The sequence below is a fragment of the Phyllostomus hastatus genome, unplaced genomic scaffold (assembly GCF_019186645.2).
Source record: "Phyllostomus hastatus isolate PE091 unplaced genomic scaffold, TTU_PhHast_1.1 phas_scaffold_182, whole genome shotgun sequence".
Classification (NCBI taxonomy): domain Eukaryota; kingdom Metazoa; phylum Chordata; class Mammalia; order Chiroptera; family Phyllostomidae; genus Phyllostomus; species Phyllostomus hastatus.
The window spans coordinates 16,317,140-16,336,038 of NW_025334013.1; the positions used below are offsets into that span (position 1 = coordinate 16,317,140).

Genomic DNA, 18,899 nt, shown 5'->3' on the forward strand with positions numbered 1-18,899 from the left:
GGGCAAGGACTGCTTCCCAGTGTCCTCCAGGATCATCAACCAGCAGAGCTATGGGCAACCTGTGGCTTTTGCTGCTGCTGCTGCTGCTGCTATTTATTGGGGATGGAACCCTCAATCTGACTGGTGAGTGTCCACATACTCCCTTTCCATTTATCCTTCTCTGGGGACTCTCACAGCCCCTCTTCTGGCTGGCCAGAGAGGGGAAGAAGGTGGTGGAAGATCAGGTAGTATCCCCAGGAAGATCCTAGAATGTGACCACAGCCATCCTCCATCCCACCTCTTAACTGTCTAAAAGGCTTGGGTACCAATGAGTTTGGAGGCAGGAGCATGATGGGATGACCTCCAAGGGGCTCCTGGCTTTGCTCATCCACCCTCTTCCAGATGCTGTCTTTGTCCACATCTTCTATTTTGTCCATCATCTCAGCTGTCTCCCCCTTTTTGTCTGTTCTATGGGCTGGGCCTGTAGCTTGGGGTTTTAGCAGGCTAGTTTTCTCCACACTGGCCTATACCTGGGAGCCCAGGGGCTTGGACACCTGTTGCCCTCACCTGCCCTACTCCAGCAAAGAGCTTCGCCGAGCCTGAGGTTGGAGTGCAGCCCTAGATCCTGAGCCCCTAGAACAGTATGGCTGGAGATATTGGGAGGTGGCTGGAAATTGCATGTTTCACCACTCCCGTGAGTCCATGACTTTTTCCAGGAACAGTAGTATCCTTGACAAAGCGCCAAGGAAGTAGATAGCAATTTTTGTGAGAGGAACAGAAAGGGATAGCTATTACAAAATAGCATGTTGAGCACCTAGTATATGCTAAGTACTGTGCTAGGTGCTTCGCATGCATTACCTTATTTAATCCTTATGACCATCAGTGAGGTGGATACTGTTGTCATCCCTGTTTTACTGTTGAGGAAACTGAGGCTCAGAGACATGGAGTGATTTATCCCCTATCACAGAAGTTGGATTCTATCACAAGCCACAATCCATTTCCTCTCGAAGGAGCTGCTGTGGGTGGGAAACCTCAGAATCATAAAGGCTGTCAATCTCACCAAATCTATAACTGTGGCAAACTTCCAATCAACATCATAACTGAATATACAGATTGTAATATATAGAAGGAAAAATGAAAGGCCAACGTTGCCAAGATAATTCTGAAGAACAAGACAGGAGACTCACTCTACCAGATACTGAGATTTACATTAAAGTAACAGCAACATAGCATGGTGTTGGTCCCGGGATAGACAAGAGTGAACCAATGAAATGCGAACGAGGGCATGGAAATCAGTCTGGATACATAATGAGAGGTAGCATGGCAAGTCAGTGGGGAAAGGATGGACTTTTCCATAGGGAGGCAGGGACAACTGGTTAACCACATGGAAAAAAACCCATAAAATTAAGTCCAATGGAAACATCTCTCCCTGCAAATAAAAACTTAACACCCCTGTAGTAATACATCTGCTCATTTTAGCCTGGACTTTTGTAGCAAATAGACCCTTGGGTCACCAGAGTTTAGAGGGCTCCTCCAACATTGAGCCCAAGTCCCTCACCGCACTGAAGGGGACATGGAGGCACTGAGCAAAGTGGGATCTTTCCCAAGATCACAGAACAAGTCGCTAATAGAACCAGGTCTAAAGCATAGATCCCCCTACTCTTCCTACGTGTCCTGGCTAGCTTCCCTGCCCTATTGTGACCTCTTATGTGTTCACAGGGCTGGAAGAAAGTTGGGTGTGGAAGGAGCAGGTGCCAGACACGGGTAAAGTTGGAGACAAGGGTCAGTGCCTTCTCAAAGCTAGGTTGTGGGAATGATGAGCCTGTCACCTGGGTTGGGTCACCTCCAGTTTTCTGCATTAGGCCTTTGACAACTGCCAAGAATGCAATGACAGGGCATCAGGTGATGGGCCTATTTCTGCCCATTGCCCAGGGAAAAGAGGAAGGTTTCCAGGGGTCCGAGCTGGGCGCTTCTCTCTAGAGAGAGTGAATGAAGCTGTGATTTTGTGAAGCAGTGAAGCATAGTAGGGAAGACACAGGGCTCTAGGGTCTGACGAACCTGGTTTCAAATACAGCGCCACCATTCCTGGCTGTGTGACCTGTTTGGGCCCAGTTTCTCCGTCTGATTAGTAGAAATAATTGTCCTAAATTCAGGTTGGTTGTGAGGACTCAATGAACCAATGCTCATCGGAGCAACACCTTACTCAGACAAGGTGGAAATTGAACGATGTCAAAACTATCCTTGACTGCTTTTGCACTCAATAAAGCTGATGGCTTGCAACTAGGGGTCAGGTCGTATAAAAAACTGTATGTCTTTAAATATTAGACTCATAGTCAATGCAATAGGAAATACATCAAAAGGTATCAAGAAATCGAAGACCAAATGAGATAACAGATTTCTGTCTTTTCTGATTCTGAGTCTCGAATAGTCATTGAGTGGAAGGAGACAGTTGCCCGCTTTAGTTAAATTGACCTCCTTGACATGTATCATCTGAGATCTATTTCACAGAGCTGGCACATAAATAAATGAATACATCGAATGTGGTTGGCGTTAATGTTATTTTTATTGAATCTTCCAGCAAGGATACTTGGTAAGTAAGAACATCTGAGAAGAACTCTGAATTGGTGGAGGGAACAGGTGTGTTGGTTTCTTTTTGTTTGTTTTACAGGCATTATTACCAACTGGGGGTGTGAGTCAGCTGTAACAAGTTCCACACCTAAGGAAACCACAATGTGTTCAGATGCATCCTCAGCTCTTCCCAACAGTCAGAGAGACAACACCCCTACAGTTCCACTTAACACCTCAGTCACAAGCAGGAGGGCAGCAACAGCTGAGGCCCAGACGCATACAACACCAGCTACAATTTCAACTTCACTGCCAGCCTACAACTCTGCTGGGTCCACTGGGTGGGCAACCGCAATACATAACCCTCAGGAGGAGATATTACATACAGCTAACATCACAGCCTCCAAGGGCACAACACTGTCAAATTCCATGGTGACTTCTACATTGAAGGAACAGGGAAGGACAGCCTCATCCACTATGGCCACTTCAGATGAGACCTCAGAGCAGAATCAGAGAGCTTCAGCTGCAGCCCCGTTAGCACCAAGTCCCACGGTCAATATATTGGAAACATCAGTATCCACTGACTCTCAGAAGTCATCCACTCTCAGAGCTCTAACAGCTTTAAGCACAACAGGCAATGACATTACATCACCAGTGTCCATGGCAACCACTATCTCCAAGAAGTCAATATCCCCAACAACACTGAACAAAATCACTGACGTGAAAGGATCTCCACCCATGACAACCAGCACAGTTATCCACACCATTTCACTAACACTGACCAGCCTGGGAGCAACTGTTCTCGGGACAACCATGTCTGGAACTCAGGAAGGGGAAACTACAGCTGCACAACCCCCAACCCCAACAATAGCCCCCACAATGGGCACGCTGTCTGAAACACGTCACAGCATCACCACACAGACACCCTCTGGTGTGGTGGAATCAGCCCCCAGTGCTGGCCCTGCAACAGCCCAGCCACCTGAGATAACAGCTGTTCATTCAACAGCCCTTGTCCCCAGCCCCTCAGGGACAACAAACCCCCCTGCCATGACTGGGGCCAGTGAAGCTTCCCCGAAGCCCACCCAGACCAGTAGTTCCGGAGCAGGAGCCTGTGCTTCAGACGAGTACCTAGACAGCAAGGGAGTCTGTATGTGCAATGACAGCTACTACACTCACTCAGGTAAGTCTGAGGAACTCACATCAGGACAGCAAAGAAGAGGTGGGGGCCAGAGTGGACCCCATACACTGCGAAGACCCAGAGGGAATGGGAGGGCGGGTGAGGTTCCGTCAGACATTGGCATCTAAGGATTCCATCCGGGTAAAGGTGATCTCCAGTCAGAGGACAGAGAGCTGGGCCTCAGGACTTAGTAAGTCAGGGTTGTTACAACACAGTGCATACACTGGTTGGCTTATAAACAAAAGAAATGTAGTCCTCACAGACCTGGAGGCTGGAAGTCTAAGATCAAGGCACCAGCAGATCTGGTGTCTGGTGAGAGCCTGTGTCCTGGTTCATAGACAGCTGCCTTCTTCAGTGTGGGAGGGGCAAACAAGAGCTGGGGTGGGGGGTGTCCCTTTTATAAGGACACTAATCCCATTTATGAAGGCTCCACCCTCATGACCTAATTACCTTCTAAAGGCTTCACCTCTTAATACCATAGTTTTGGATATTAGGGTTTCACCCACGGGCTCGGGGGACACAAGGGTCAGTCTGTAGCAGAGGTGGCAAGAGTTTGCCCACCCTTGCCCCTAAGACTCTCACTACTGGCCCGAGAGGAAACCGCCCCGGGGGAAGGAGCTGATGACCTACCAGAGACAAAGGCTGTAGCCACAGCAGAGTCCTGGAGGGCCGAGCCAGGAAAGGGAGGCCAGAATCTTGCAGTCGCGGCAAGACCTGCGTGGCAGATAACATAGAAAGGCTGGCCTCACAGGGCCTCCCCCAGGTGGTGCAACTAACGCCCAGGCCCGCCCTCTGGGAGGGTGGAAACCGGGCCCTGGGAACCAAAGAGATGACAGTGTGCCCCGAACATGTGTCATCTCTTGTGCCACATGTTCTGGGCCCTGGGAACCAAAGAGATGACAGTGTGCCCCGAACGTGTGCCACAGTTGAAATCATTCTAACCCCCAAAACATCCAAATTTAATATAATTCTGATTTTCCTAAAATAACTACTCTGCTTTTCTAAATATCAAATTCCTTAAAAAAATGTCTCTTTGCACTCCTGCTCTGGTCTACTGGATAATCCAGCCTTGGGATGAAGTTTTTATTACCTTCAAAACTGAGCAGTGCTTAGTCAATAGGCCAGTATTTTCCAAAATGTATTTTGTGGGACACCAGCGCTATGGGATTTCAATAGACATTAGATGAACAAAAAGGGTGCTGTTGTCAAATATACTTGGGAAATACTGGATTATACAAAACTATTTCTTGACTGCAAGAGTTTTCAGAGCCTTGAAATTGTAATATTCCACTGTTCACTGTGACTCCCTAAAAAGTCAGATTTTTAAAGCAGATTGTAGCATGCATGTTCCAAGAGTGTCTGTCCCCAGAATCATGTCTGTCCCCTGTTCCTTGTGTTGAGGAACATTTGCACAGCACCTTGGAGTATCCTCTGTTGCAGAGGACTGGGAATTCAGACAAGAGCTGAACAGTGCTGGGCAGGTAGAAAAGACCAGGATGACAAGTCCCACTCAGGGAGGATTTGGGAGATTTAGTCAAACTGAGTATGAGGTGGCTCAGTGGAGGGTTTTTTTTTTTAATTTTAGATTTTATTTATTTATTTTTTAGAGAGATGGAAAAGGAGGAAGAAACAGAGGGAGGGAAACATCGATGTGCTAGAGATACATTGATTGGTTGCCTCTCACACACCCCCAACTGGGGACCTGGCCCGAAACCCAGGCATGTGCCCTGACCAGTAATCAAGCCAGCAACCCTTTGGTTCACAGGGCACTGCTCAATCCACTGAGCCACACCTGTCAGGGCAGTAGAGAGTTTTCAAATGTCATCGTAGTCTCTTGGTAAGACTGAGGTTTCTGTGCTCACTCTCACAATGCTGCATATGTCCATCCACAGAAAGTATAAAGTATATCATTGTTCTCATTCATTAAGAATGACACAGCTCTTAAATTTTTTTTATTTATTGATTTTTAGATAGAGGAAGCAGGAGGGGAGAGAGAGAGGAAAAAAATGTCGATTTGGTGTTCCACTTATTCATGCATTCATTGGTTGCTTCTTGTATGTGCTCTGACTGGGGATCGAATCTGAAACCTTAGTATATTGGGATGATGCTTCAACCAACTGAGCTACCTGGCCAGGGCCCAAGACAGCTTCTTCTTATTATTTTTTAAGATTTTCTTTCTTTATTTTTAGAGAGGGCAGGGGGAGAAAGAAAGGGAGAGAAACATCAATGTGAGGTTGCCTCTCAAGCATCCCCTACTGGGGACCTGGCCTGCAACCCAGGCATGTGCCCTGACTGGGAATTGCACCAGCGACCCTTTGGTTTGCAGGCCAGTGCTCAACCCACTGAGCCACAGCAGCCAAGGACCAAGATGGCTTCTTTATGTTAATTTTTCCCTGTGAGTAAGAACATGGACTCTGTAAGATAGATTACCTGAGTTTGAATTATCCCTCATTTTCTTCTTATGGGAACAATAAGAGCACATTTATTTCATAGTGTTAGAGCTTGAGCGTTAGCCCTTATTAATATTATTATTTGGCATTCCGCATCACATTGTATTAATTGCAATAGCAGAAATGTATGTGATTGGCTTAAACTCTGCCACACCCACCAACACACACTGGTACAAAGTACCTGCTCTTAAATTGCTGCCTGTCTCTCTGACCAAACATGCTACCAAGATAAAGACAGTGAGCTTTTTTAAAAAGAAAAGGAAAAAAAAGCCCTGGCTGGCATAGCTCAGTAGATTGAGCTCGGGCTGTGAACCAAAGCATCACAGGTTCGATTCCCAGTCAGGGCACATGCCTGGGTTGCAGGCCACGGTCCCCAGCAACTGCACATTGATGTTTCTCTCTCTCTCTCTTTCTCCCTCCCTTCCCTCTCTAAAAATAAATAAATCAAATCTTTTAAAAAATTAAAAAATAAAAAGAAAAGGAAAAAAATACTTAAATTCAAAATGATGGAGCAAGTCCAGACATGTTTTACAATAGGATTTCCATTATTTTTTAGTGACTAGCCATTAAGCAGTTCATCCCAAATACAACAGGAAGCAAGAGAGCAGGCACAGAAAGAAAGACAGGGTTAAGTGTTACTTTCTCGTTCCTCACCCAAAAAGCACCGGTGTTTGACATCTGTCAGGACACCTTGTGGTGCCAATGATAGAAGACCAACTCGAACTGGCTTGAGCAAAGTAAGTAAGTACATTTCAAAAACTGGAAAACATGAAGCGAAATAAAACAAAATCCACTGGCTCACAAAACTAAAAAGTCCTGAAGAGGACTTGAAGACTCTGACCCTTCCCCCTCATGGCTCTTAAAGGAGCTCCCTCCACCCCCTCCCTCAGCTCTGCCTCTTCGGGGTTTAGGCTTTTATAAGACAGGAAGAGCCATTAATTTCAAGCAGTTTAAGTCTCTTAAAAAACCCCATGGCCCAGGCTACCTTTTGGAGTGGGAGGAAAATCAAAGACAAAATAAATTAATATCGTCAAAAATAATCTTGCCACATAAGTAACAGAAACCAACTGGGCTGGCTAAGGGAAAACAGGAGAATTTATTATAAGGGTGTCTGATGGAACCCAAGGCTCCAACCAAGTTCTCCGGGGACTAGGACTTGGAATTGTGAAAGTGGCAGGAACCAGGAGGTCGCCTCTCTCCCTTCTCAATCTTGCTTCTCCCATTGGGCACCTGCATCTGTTTAGTTTCTCTCTCCACACACAGGCTTTTCCTGCCTCTCAGCCAACAAGGCAGCCTCATGACTCTCAGGCTTGATACCATCCCCTTTTAGGCCCAGTTCCTGGGAAAGAAACTGCACATGGATCATCTCAGGCTGCGTCCCCTGGTGCAATCATGGTACAGGGATCTCACCTCCTGTGAGGGAGAGTCTTTGTTTAAAGGAGTCATTGTGGGTTGGGCTAATAGCCCCACAGTGTCTCTTCCACCCACATTAGAACCAGTATCCCTTCCCATGGCATCATCCCAGCAGCCTCAGAGGGCCCTTGCCCTGGTTCTTGTCTTCCCGCAGAACTGTCCGGAGTATTGGTGGCCCTGCACTGCAAGCCACAGAAAATTGAGGTGGTCCTGAGAAGCTGCTTCCTGAAGGCTCGCCATTGGATCCTGAGGGAAGGTGCCTTCTCAGGATGCTCCAATGTCAGCGAGATAGAGGAAGGTCTCCGTGCCCAAGTCTTCAGGATGGAGAAGAAGGAGGGTACCTGTGGACTCCGCCTCTCTGTAAGCAAGCTGGGAGGGGCCACCTGGTAGGAAGGTGGGGCAGGTGTGTGTGGTGGGGTGGGGCTAGGAAAGCAATGACTGGGCTCCAGTTGTGACTATTTTCATCTAGCTGAGGAATGATTCTCCAAAACTAAGACAAGTCTTAGCCTTGAGGCCAGTCTTTTCTGGGGGAAAGACCAATCCCCCATCATACTGGGAATGTGCTTATACTTGGGTACTGTGTTTGATGAATAGGGATATTGGTTTCCAAACTTCTCTGTCATGAAACCTTTTATATTTACTTACAAAACCATTTAATTTTATAAAACCCTTAAAATAACAACCACAATCAATATTTATTCATTTCCTATCACGCACATGCTATGTGCTGTGGGTCAGTCTTTTTTTACATGCATTATCTCATTAAGTCTCCACAATAATCCTGTGAAGTTCCCATTTTACAGATGAGCAATCTAAGATCAGCAATCTTAGTTGAGGGATGTTCCTAACTCTCATGGTTAGTTATTAACAGAGCTTGTTTGTACTCTTCACCAGGGCTGCTGCCTCCTTTCTTTGGAAGAAATCTTACATAAATGCCGAATGTAAAAATAAGTATGTGGAAGCAGTTTGGCTCTGACTGAATGAGGGAGGAGGAAGAGTGTTCTGCTGGGTCAACTTCCCCCTCACATACAGGTGGACTTTCACGCCTCTTCGGGATGCCCTCTGGGGCTCCTTTGACTCGGTTTGAAAATCAGATTGTCATACGGGGGGTGATTTAGTTCCACCAGTGTCTACCATCCTCCCTAGTTCTGCCACCCCTCAGAGATTCATGCGTTTCCTTGCTTAGGTCATGGAACAAAGTTGGCAGTTTCAACACAGAATAGCTGAGTCCATGGCTATGCCTCTAAAACTCTCAGTGTTCTTTGTAATAACTGCTTTATTTTATAGCAACAAAACAAGTCATTTTGATTCTTTTTTAAAAACCTTATGGAAACAATAAAATATTGGTAGGGGAACTCAAGAATTAAATATTTCAGCCTTAGTTATAGTTGATAGGCTTAAGTGACTCGTACACGTGAAAAGCTGTTATTCCAGGAACTGGAATGCCTGACTCCAGGAGGCCCATGAGCAGGTCCACCTATGTGCCCCAGGGGTCGAGATGGTATCTGAGCCATTGTGTTTCAGGGAAGGAATATCCATGATGCAGATAAAAAATTGTTGGTCATCAGATAAAGAAATACTAGGAAAATCTCCATGGGCTGCGACTCTTCTCCGATTAAACTTTTTCCCAAGCCCTTTACCTATCCTTTTCTTCTCCTCATAAAAAGGTTGGCTTGAAATAAGATGTTAAGGTTGTTTTTAGGGTACATAACCCGCCATCTTCTCAGATCACCAGATCTGAATAACATGCCCATAAATATTCAATCCTTGTCTCTACTTATTGGTTCTGATAGGGACAAGCAGAACAAATGCTGACTTTTCTGGTTTCAATATCAAAAAAATATATGAATATTGGAATAGAGACCAGGACTTGGCAATTTCCCAAACACCCTAGCAATTCTTTTATTTATTTTTTTCTGAGGGATTCTAAAATACACAATGATATATGAGAACCACTGGCACCTAGGTTAAGAACATGGGCTCTAGAATCAGAGAGATGTTAAATTCTGGCTCTGTTACTTGCTTTCAGCAAGCCTTTTAACTCTCTAAGCCTCAGTTTGCTCTTCTGTAAAATGGGACTGATAACAGAGCCCTCCTCGGAGAATCACGGTCAAGCCACGGTGCCTGGCATACAGCCACATGCTCAGTAAAGTTGGGTCACTACTTTTATTTAAATAAACAACTTGCAGCCAATCAAGATGGGAAGTTTCCTCAGGAGACCCGAGAGTAACAGCTGCCTCCCTGTCTTTTCTAGACCAATAGCAGCCATGCCCTTTATTCGCTAGAGGAGCATCTTCTGCAGGATCTCCCTGGTGTTACCACTTCCAACGCCACAGTGCTTAGCCTCAGTTGTGTGTACCCTCTGGTGGTGAACATCAGCCAAACCCACCCCTACCCGGTGACCTCCTTCCCGTGAGTTCTGCTCTGTCATCTGCCTCTCAGGCTGGGCCCTGTGGGGGTTCCTGAGTTCCCATTGCTATGTCTAATCCAGACAAAAGGAGTCAGCACCCTCAGGATGACAGTTTTCCATGACCACCCACCAACCATGGAAACCTGTTAGATCAAGACTTGAAGCATTCGTGGAAGAAAAAAAAAGATGCTTTTATGAAGTAATGTGTTATGGGTTGTTTATGTAAATCACCATGTAATAGGATGGCTTGGATAGCTTCAAGGGTCCTAGGTCTGGGGATCTATGAGGAGGGCCCTCACTTTTTAGGAGGTCCAGGAGGAAGCTTAGCAGATTTGCTCCTCCCCCTGCCTTATTCTCTCTAGCTACAAGTGCTCAGTGACTTTGGGTGCAAGGCAGAAATGAAGTGGGTGTCCGTTCCTATGGGGTCCCCCTCTGGGGTCTCATTCCAGTCCCTCTCCAGATATAGCACCATCCATGTTCCGGGGATTGGGGACACCATCGTCATCCTGGGCATCTTCACAGACCCTGAGCTCTTGTCTCCACTTGAGAACAGACCATCTCCCCTTGGCAAGCCTCTCTACGTGGTCCTCAGAGACACAAGCAGTGATCCAGACAGATTTGCCCTGGTGGCCAATGAGGTCTTTGCCAGCACCAGCATCTTCATGACAGGTGCTGCTAAGGCCACCCATCACTTTGTGAAGGAGAGGTAAGTGTCTGTCAGGCCTGGTAACCTCCTGCCCGTGCCAGACTAGCCCGTGGACTATGATTTGTGCTGGGTTCTTTTGTACCTACGAGCACAGATCCTGTCACTCTCCTCTGTACCCCTGGTACATAAACACTGGGAGGAAGTAACTGTTGAGTGAATGTTTGTTGAATGAATGCAAGTATTATTATTATTCCCATTTTGTAGATTATTAAATTAAGGTGTAGGGAAATTCAGGTCTGTCCAAGATTACAGCCAGTAAATGACATTCATTCCTTTTATTCTTTGCTCAATTATTGGGGGCTTACAGGGATAAAAGTAAAAAAAAACAAAAAACAAACCCTAACATTCAGAGTGCTGTACACTGTTAGACATTTGACATGCATTACATTTAATAGCTAATAATAGCTAATACTGACATAGCATTTACTCCCTGGCGAGTCACTGTTCAAGTCACTGCACATATATTAATTCATTTAAGGCTTACAACACATTGTATGAAGTAGTATTTTTGTTATGTTATAGATGGTGAGACAGGCTCAGGTCACACAGTTTGTAAGTGGCCAATCTTACTAAGTGTTGGGAACACAAAGATAGGTAAGGCGAAGTCCTTACTCTTAACAACTGATGGTCTAGAAAAGGAGCTGGGTCTCCTGACTTCTAGATTGTATTTAATTAATATTAACAAGTCTTTACAGAGTACAGCAAATCATTCATGACCTCATTTATTCCTGAAACAGCCCTGTGAAATATTATTTCCCTCACTTTAGAGATGAAGGGATTAGAGAAGTTTCAGAGAGTTTAAACGACTTGACCAAGGACACACTTTTGTTCTATTCATGCTCCATTGTCCAGGTTCTGAAACACTAAGTCTGTCCTGGCGTGTAATTCCTCCTTTTTCAGGAGGAAATAGAACTTAGTCATTAGGGTACGGGTGGGCACTAGAGCCAGGCTGCCACCTGAAGAAATTTGGGTAACCTACTCAACCTCTCTGAGCCTCAGTTTCCCCATCTTTAAAAAAGAAAGGGTTCATCCAGGGGGAAACTGGAATGGATTTATTGATGGTGAGCTTGAGCCCTAGAATAAAAGTCCCAGGTCACAAAGACTAACTAAGCTTTGGGTAGAGACCAGAGGGGTGACTCCCCAGTGCCCACAGGAGGTGGCATCTGAATGGACAGTGGGACTTTCCCACTGAATAACTCAGTGGGAAAGTAGTTTGCTGTCCTTTAGGCTTTTTCTTTCTTTTTTTCTTGCCTTTTCTTTTTTCAGGTTTTTTGCATAGACTAGTTTCTCTTCCTAGAGTGCTCAACTCACTGGTACCCACATGGAAAACTCTCATCTCCTTTAAGTCTGCTAAAATGCCACCGTTGCTACCCGCCCATGCTTTTTAAAACTGCAGACTACCCTGCACTCATCCACTCTAGATCCCTACTTGTTTCTTCTATCTACTCATCACCTCCAAACTATGTACTGTACTACATGAGATCATTTACTTTTTTAATTAAGTTATTTATTGTCTGTCTCCTCTCGCCCACAAGAGAATAGGAGGTGTTGGTCTGTTTTGTTCACTCGCGTTCCCTAATTTTTCCAAGCATCTACAACAGAGCTATGTAAGAATGCATTTCTATCCATGGCCTCTACACCACAGGTCTATCCAACTATTACCAGTTACGGTGAAGCAGTTACATTTAGGTTATTGTCACCTCAGAAAAAGTCACTATGCTAATATTGTGGACAGTTCAGATCACGATCTCTGAATTCCTTATTTCAGAATTTAATGTCTGTCAAGACTGTCACCAATCCCTACAATTGCCACCAGTAACTGAGATTTCCTTTTCAATTTGGAGCAGATGTTGGTAATAAGGGGTCACTGATGAACTATGCTCATTCAGGAAACAAACTTTATTGAAAGGACAGAGCCTTAGTGGGGGGAAATGATAATGAAGAAAAATAAAGGGTCACCTCACCATGAATTACCACCACCACACTATCAAAATAATAATAGTAAGGAGGAAGAGGAGGAGAAGAAAGGAAAAGACAGCGGGGGAGAGAAGTTTGTTTTTGTTTTTGTTTTAAGGAAGAAAAGAAAAGAAAGGGGAAGGAGGCAAACTATTGTCTTGCTCCTAGGATTGATGTGAGGATGAAATGAAATAACGCACATAAAGTTCTTAGTAAGAGACCCAGCACCTACAAACATACAGGACAAGCACAAAAGGGAGACCTCGGTGTTTGTCCATCCACACTGCGGGGCCCCGAGCCGGGGCTCCTATAAATGAGTGACGCTGCCTCTCCCCACAGCTGTCCAGTCAGCCACCGGTTGCTCTGGGGATTGCGGGACAACGGGGCCTCTCTGGAGGTGACATTGGCCTTCAAACTGTTCCGCTTGAACAGCGATATGCTCTACCTGCATGGCCGAGTGACCCTGTGTGACAAGCAGGCGGGACGCCCATGCCAGCCGGTGAGCGAACAGCTTGGGTGGGGGTAGGCGGTGGGGGCTCCTGGCCGTCCTTGCAGCCCTGCCTGGTCTCAGCTCCCCGCGGCCAGCAGGGAGCCGGACGCCTAGCAATGCGGTCATCCTGGGGGAAAGACTCGGGGACGTAGAAGACGGGGCGGGACAGTGGCCTAACTTGCCAAGGGCGGGGCTGAGGGGCAGCTTGGGGAGGTGATTGACTTATACCGCGACGGGAGCCCAGGGTCTAGCGGATTGGCGAACTCACGGGGGCTGTCTGGAGCCTCCCGCAGAGGCCGGATCCTGTTGGGGTGGGAAGGGGCCTCGCTACCCTCACGCTGGTGTCCCGACAGACCTGTAGTCTGAAGAATCCGCCTGCGAAGAATGGAGCCTGGGCACGCAGGCGCTCGGAGAGCGGCGTGGGCCGGATGGTGTTCGGGCCCATCCGAATAAGCGGTAACTGGATCTTCTGGGAGCCTTTCCAACTTCCATTCCAGAGCTCTCACTGACTTGCTCTGACACCTGACCCTTCACTAGGGCCCCTCCTACCTTCATGCCCTCTCACTCCTTCCTAAATCCAAGTCTCCTCCCTAGGCCCATATCCTCCTGGCCTGCCCCTGTGCTCTGGAAAGGTCCTTCTGCTACTCATTCAACTCCTAGTCTGAGTCGTCTCTGCTTCCGTTCTCCATTTCTCACCTTTCCTGCTGCCACAGCGGAGCACTTCTCTCCTAATCTGTTAGTCCCTTGTGCCAGCGAGATTTCGTAAATCCTCCTTGCTGGTCTCAAGCCCTCTCAAGATCCCACCCTCAAGGGCAAGCCTGTCTCCTTAGTAAATCTATTCTTATTAGAGGCAGAAGGTTCATCATTACACCCTTGTGAGTCCCAGCTTCAAAAAGGGGTCAGCTTTTTGCCCAATGTCGATGGGAGCATGTTGCCCATATCCTGTCCGGATGGCTCCTCAAGCTTAATCTTTCTTTCAATCTTTCTTTCTGTGTGGTTTTAGCGTCCAGTGCTTCCAGCAGCAGGAGTTCGGCAGGTTGGTACACAAGGATGGCACCAGGGCCTGGGGCTGCGCACGCGGTTCTGGCAGGTGCTGTTCCTGGATCCTGTTTCTGCTCAACTCTGTGACTTGGGAGAAGTCAGTTACCCTCTTGGAGCCTCAACCTCCTTAGCAGTACATGAGTTATTGTGAGATAGTCATAGTGTCAGTGTAAGAACATCCAAACCTGTAGAGAATTTTTATGTTTTTTAAGTATATTTTATTGATTATGCTATTACAGTTGTCCCACTGTTTTTCTCCCCTTTATCCCCCTCCACCCTGCACTCCCTGTCTCACCAGCATTGCCTCCCCTTAGTTCGTGTCCATGGGTCATACATATAAATTCTTTGGCTTCTCCATTTCCCATACTATTCTTAATCTTCCCCTGTCTACTTTGTACCTATAATTTATGCTTCTTATTCCCTGTACCTTTTCCCCCATTCTCTCTCCTCCCCCTCCCCACTGATAACCCTCCATGTCATCTCCATTTTGGTGATTCTGTTCGTGTTCTAGGTGTTTGCTTAGTTTGCTTTTGTTTTTTTTAGGTTTGGTTGTAGATAGTTGTGAGTCTCTTGTCATTTTACTGTTTATAGTTTCAATCTTCTTTTTCTTAGATAAGTCCCTTTAACATTTCATATAAGGGCTTGGTGATGGTGAACTCCTTTAACTTGACCTTATCTGGGAAGTACTTTATCTGCCCTTCATTCTAAATGATTGCTTTGCTGGATAGAATAATCTTGTATGTAGGTCCTTGCCTTTCATGACTTTGAATACTTTCCAACCCTTTCTGGACTGTAAGGTTTCTTTTGAGAAACAGCTGATAGTCTTACGGGCACCCCTCTGTAGGTAACTCTCTTCTTTTCTCTTGCTGCTTTTAAGATTCTCTCCTTATCTTTAATCTTGGGTAATTTAATTGTGATGTGTCTCAGTATATTCCTCCTTGGGTCTAATTTCTTTGGGACTCTCTGAGCTTCCTGGACTTACTGGAAGTCTATTTCCTTCTTTTTGTGGGGTTTTGTTTGTTGTTGTTTTTTAGTTTATTTACTTATTTTTTTGCCACAACTAATGGCAATTGCTGAGAAGCAAGATCTCAAATACAGAGAAATACAGTTTTGTAGTTTCTCTTATGAATTTAAGATTGAGAAGGGAACAGGTGGTGACTGGACTATAGGGTAGTCAACAAGATATTGTGCTCTCTTGAGGTGGTTATGCTTATTTCAAAGGTGCAGTAAACTAAATGCACAAAAAACAATGGATGGGGCTTGCTTAAGGCAAAGATAAAGCTTTTATTGAGGAGTCATATGCCTGGGGCTGCCTACCCAGCAAGACCTGCCCAGTTAGGAGTTTATGGTCAGATCACCCTGTTAGGTTAACTTAGAACTCCTTTTTTGTCCACAGTAGAGTTTTATACCTCATCAGAACCTGAGATTCTCCAGAAATGATTTAGAATAGGGGTTGAAATTTTAAGATACAGGGCTAGGCATGTGACCACAGTGGGGTGGGAGCTGAGTGAGATCCTCATAGAATTAGCGAATTTCATCTCTCATCTCCATCTGCCTCACCTCCAATCTAATGGAGGGACTGGCATGAAGTCAGTCCCAGGAAAGTTTTGTTTAAAGAATAAATGGCACTGGCTGGTGGCTCAACCCGAGCACCAAAAAGGTTGTGGGCTTGCTCACTCTGGTCAGGGCACATACCTAGATTGTGGATTCCACCCCCAGGAGGCAACTGATGAGTATTTCTCACATCAGTGTTTATCTCTCTGCCCCCTCCTCCATAAAATCAATAAGTATGTCCTTGGGGAGGGTTAAAAAAAAAAAGAGTGAATGAATAGGTTACTAAGTAATCCCCAAAGCGGAATATCTAAGCCTAAAGTTTTCTAGGTTCTCAAATCTCATAATTATTTCTTTCTTTCCTACAGGAGCCTGGATGGCTATTTTTCTTCTGATGGTGATGGGGTGGATACAAGGATAAAATCCTGCCCGGGATATATGCTCCAACACTAGCCCTTGGCCTTTAGCTTAGTTGCTTGAAGGAAAGGTGAGGTGGAAGAAGATTTAGGGAGAGAAAATTACTGTTTGGTAAGGAATGTGGCTACTGAGCCTCAAGCCATGTTTCTTCACCCAATTTTCCCCTTCCCATCTCTGATACTTTTCAAGGGCAAGATTGAGCCTCTCCATTTGGCAGGGGGCAGAGCAGAACGTATGCCCAATAAACAGCAGGGAATTATACTTTGTCTGACTCTTTTTTTGTTTAAGGTTTTACTTATTTATTTTTAGAGAGAGGGGAAAGGAGGAAGAGAGAGAGAAACATCAATATAGGAGAGAAACATCAGTTGGTAGCCTCTCACAGGCCCCCAGCCAGGCAGGGACCTGGACTGCAACCCAGGCATGTGCCCTGACTGGGAATCAAACCAGCAGCCTTTTGGTCTGCAGTCTGGTGCTCAATCCACTGAGCCACAGCAGCCAGGGCTATATGACTCCTTTTCTATATAATCTAACCACAGAGTTTATATGAGGAATGGTGTGTGTGTGTGTGTAGTCACTTATTCCTCTATGGGTCTCTCTTCCCCCATATGTAAAATGAAAGAGTTTGACTAGATGATCTTTGCTTCAACATGGGGACTCTGACTTTTGTTCCAGGGTAAGTTCCTAGGTCTTGGCCACCTGGTCCTATATCTTTTTCCTGCAGAATAGGCAAGAGCTATTCAATTTCATAATTACAATTAAACGTATCCATATAATATAGTACCCTGACCATTATTTAGAATCTCATACACTTCCTCTTTGTAGGAGAAGGTGGATACATGCAGCACTGTTATTGCTATCATTTATTCATTCAAAAACAGGTTGGAATATTATACTAAGTACCAGTTCCTGTGTTAGGCCCTGAGGATTCAACAGTACACAAGATAGTCTTTGACCTTACAGAAAGACAGCCGAGTACAGGAAGCAGGTGGTATGGACCAGGAAGCAGGACAGGCTTTGTAAGTTGGTACAGGTGGCACTGTCACAAAATCCTAAGAAGACCCTGTGCCTCTTTTTGCTTGTTTTACTTTTTTTAAAAAAATTATTTTTAGAGAGGGGGGAAGGGAGGGAAAAGACGGGGACAGAAACATCAATGTGAGAAACATTGATTGGTTGCCTCTCGTATTCACCCCAACCAGGGACCGAACCTGCAACCCAGGCATGTGCCCTGATGGGAACTGAACCAGTGACCTTTTCCTTTGAGGTACAATGCCTAACTAACTGAGCCACACAGGGTGTTGTTTGTTTTACTTTTGAAATACTTTTTATTGATACCTATAATCACTTTGAAGTTTCTTGGGAAAATGTTGGTGCAAGCAATAAAATAAAAGTTAAGTTTAACTAACAGTCTTAATGTTTTAGTTGAAAAAACTTTTGTCATTTAATGCTTTAACAGCTCCTAAAAAAAAGTCAGATGATCAATCCATATTATTTTTCCCTATATATCAAAGTTACACATTTATTAAAGCAGGACAATTAATTATGTTTCATTGGAAATTCATACTGACTTTACAGGTTTGGAGTAGACTGTTTAAATAGCCCTACTGTGGCCCTGGCAAGGTAGCTCAGTTGGTTAGAGCATTGTCCCAGTACGCCAAGACTGCAGGTCAGTCAGGGCACATACAACCGAGGCAACCGAGGAATGCATAAATAAGAGGAACTACAAATTGATGTTTTTCTCTCTAGAAATCAATTTTAAAAAATTAAACTTCTAAAAAAAAAGCCCTGTTGACAAAGGCTCTGCTCTTATTTAAAATAAATCCTGGAAGATAAGGGCAAAATATTATTGACTGTACCATGTTTAAATATCTCAAGAAGAAAATAGAATGAAACAAAATTAAGTGAACAAGGAAGCTATTGAGATTCAGCTGTACTTAGTTAGCCATGTTAAAAACAAACAAGCCCTGGCTGGCGTAGCTCAGTGGATTGAGGGCGGGCTTTGAACCAAAGCATCGCAGGCTCGGTTCCCAGTTAGGGCACATGCCTGGGTTGCAGGCCACGTCCCATTGGGGGCCATGTGAGAGGCAACCACACATTAGTTCTCTCTCTCTTTCTCCCTCCCTTCCCCTCTCTAAAAATAAATAATAAAAAATAAAATCTTTAAACAAACAAACAAACAACAAAATCAAACCTCTGTTCTGTGTAACAATAGATACAGTGATACCTTGGTACTCATTGTCAATTTGTTCCGGAACTTGTGATGAGTGTCGAAACTTATGAGTACCAAACAATGAAGCATTTTCTCTTGTGGGGCATCATCGTGATTCATACAAGCTCTAGCAAGGGCGATGACATCCGAGCAAGCACTGAGTGCTGAAACATTTTTTTCTCGTCAAAATGAGATGAGCACAGGATTTGACGAGTAACAAGGTATGACTGTACTTATAAACTGCCAAACAACACTTAATGCTTGTGGAAGCAGTAGCTCTTATTACAACTAAGGTGCAGTTCATTTTCTCTGGCTAAGTTGGGGTGGGGCATATATGGCCAACTTGAGTCCTTTTTTAGTCATTGCATATAATAATTCCATTGATATATTCTATTAAAATAAGTAGCAAGTCTTTTAAAAGTAATAAGATATCTGAAAATTTAAAAATACTTCATACCGCCCTGAATTGGTATGGCTCAGCTTGTTGGGCGTCATCCCACACGGTGAAAGGTCACCAGTGTGATCCCCAGTCAGGACA

The 18,899-nt window shown here is 45.1% G+C and overlaps 1 protein-coding gene across 2 annotated transcripts; it reads left to right on the top strand.

Annotated features, from left to right (window-relative positions):
* Positions 1–11,849: 11,849 nt before the first annotated feature.
* LOC123831855 (uromodulin-like) lies at positions 11,850–16,416 on the top strand. Of its 2 annotated transcripts, XM_045859130.1 has the most exons (4): positions 11,850–13,155; positions 13,500–13,602; positions 14,150–14,182; positions 16,107–16,416. In XM_045859130.1, the coding sequence occupies exons 1-4, from the start codon at positions 12,970–12,972 to the stop codon at positions 16,157–16,159; spliced, it is 375 nt and encodes a 124-aa protein (XP_045715086.1). In that variant the 5' UTR covers positions 11,850–12,969; the 3' UTR covers positions 16,160–16,416. The 2 variants fall into 2 exon arrangements, 1 of the variants encoding a protein (XP_045715086.1); XR_006787976.1 differs by lacking the exons at positions 11,850–13,155; positions 14,150–14,182 and having other exon boundaries at positions 13,164–13,602.
* Positions 16,417–18,899: the final 2,483 nt, after the last annotated feature.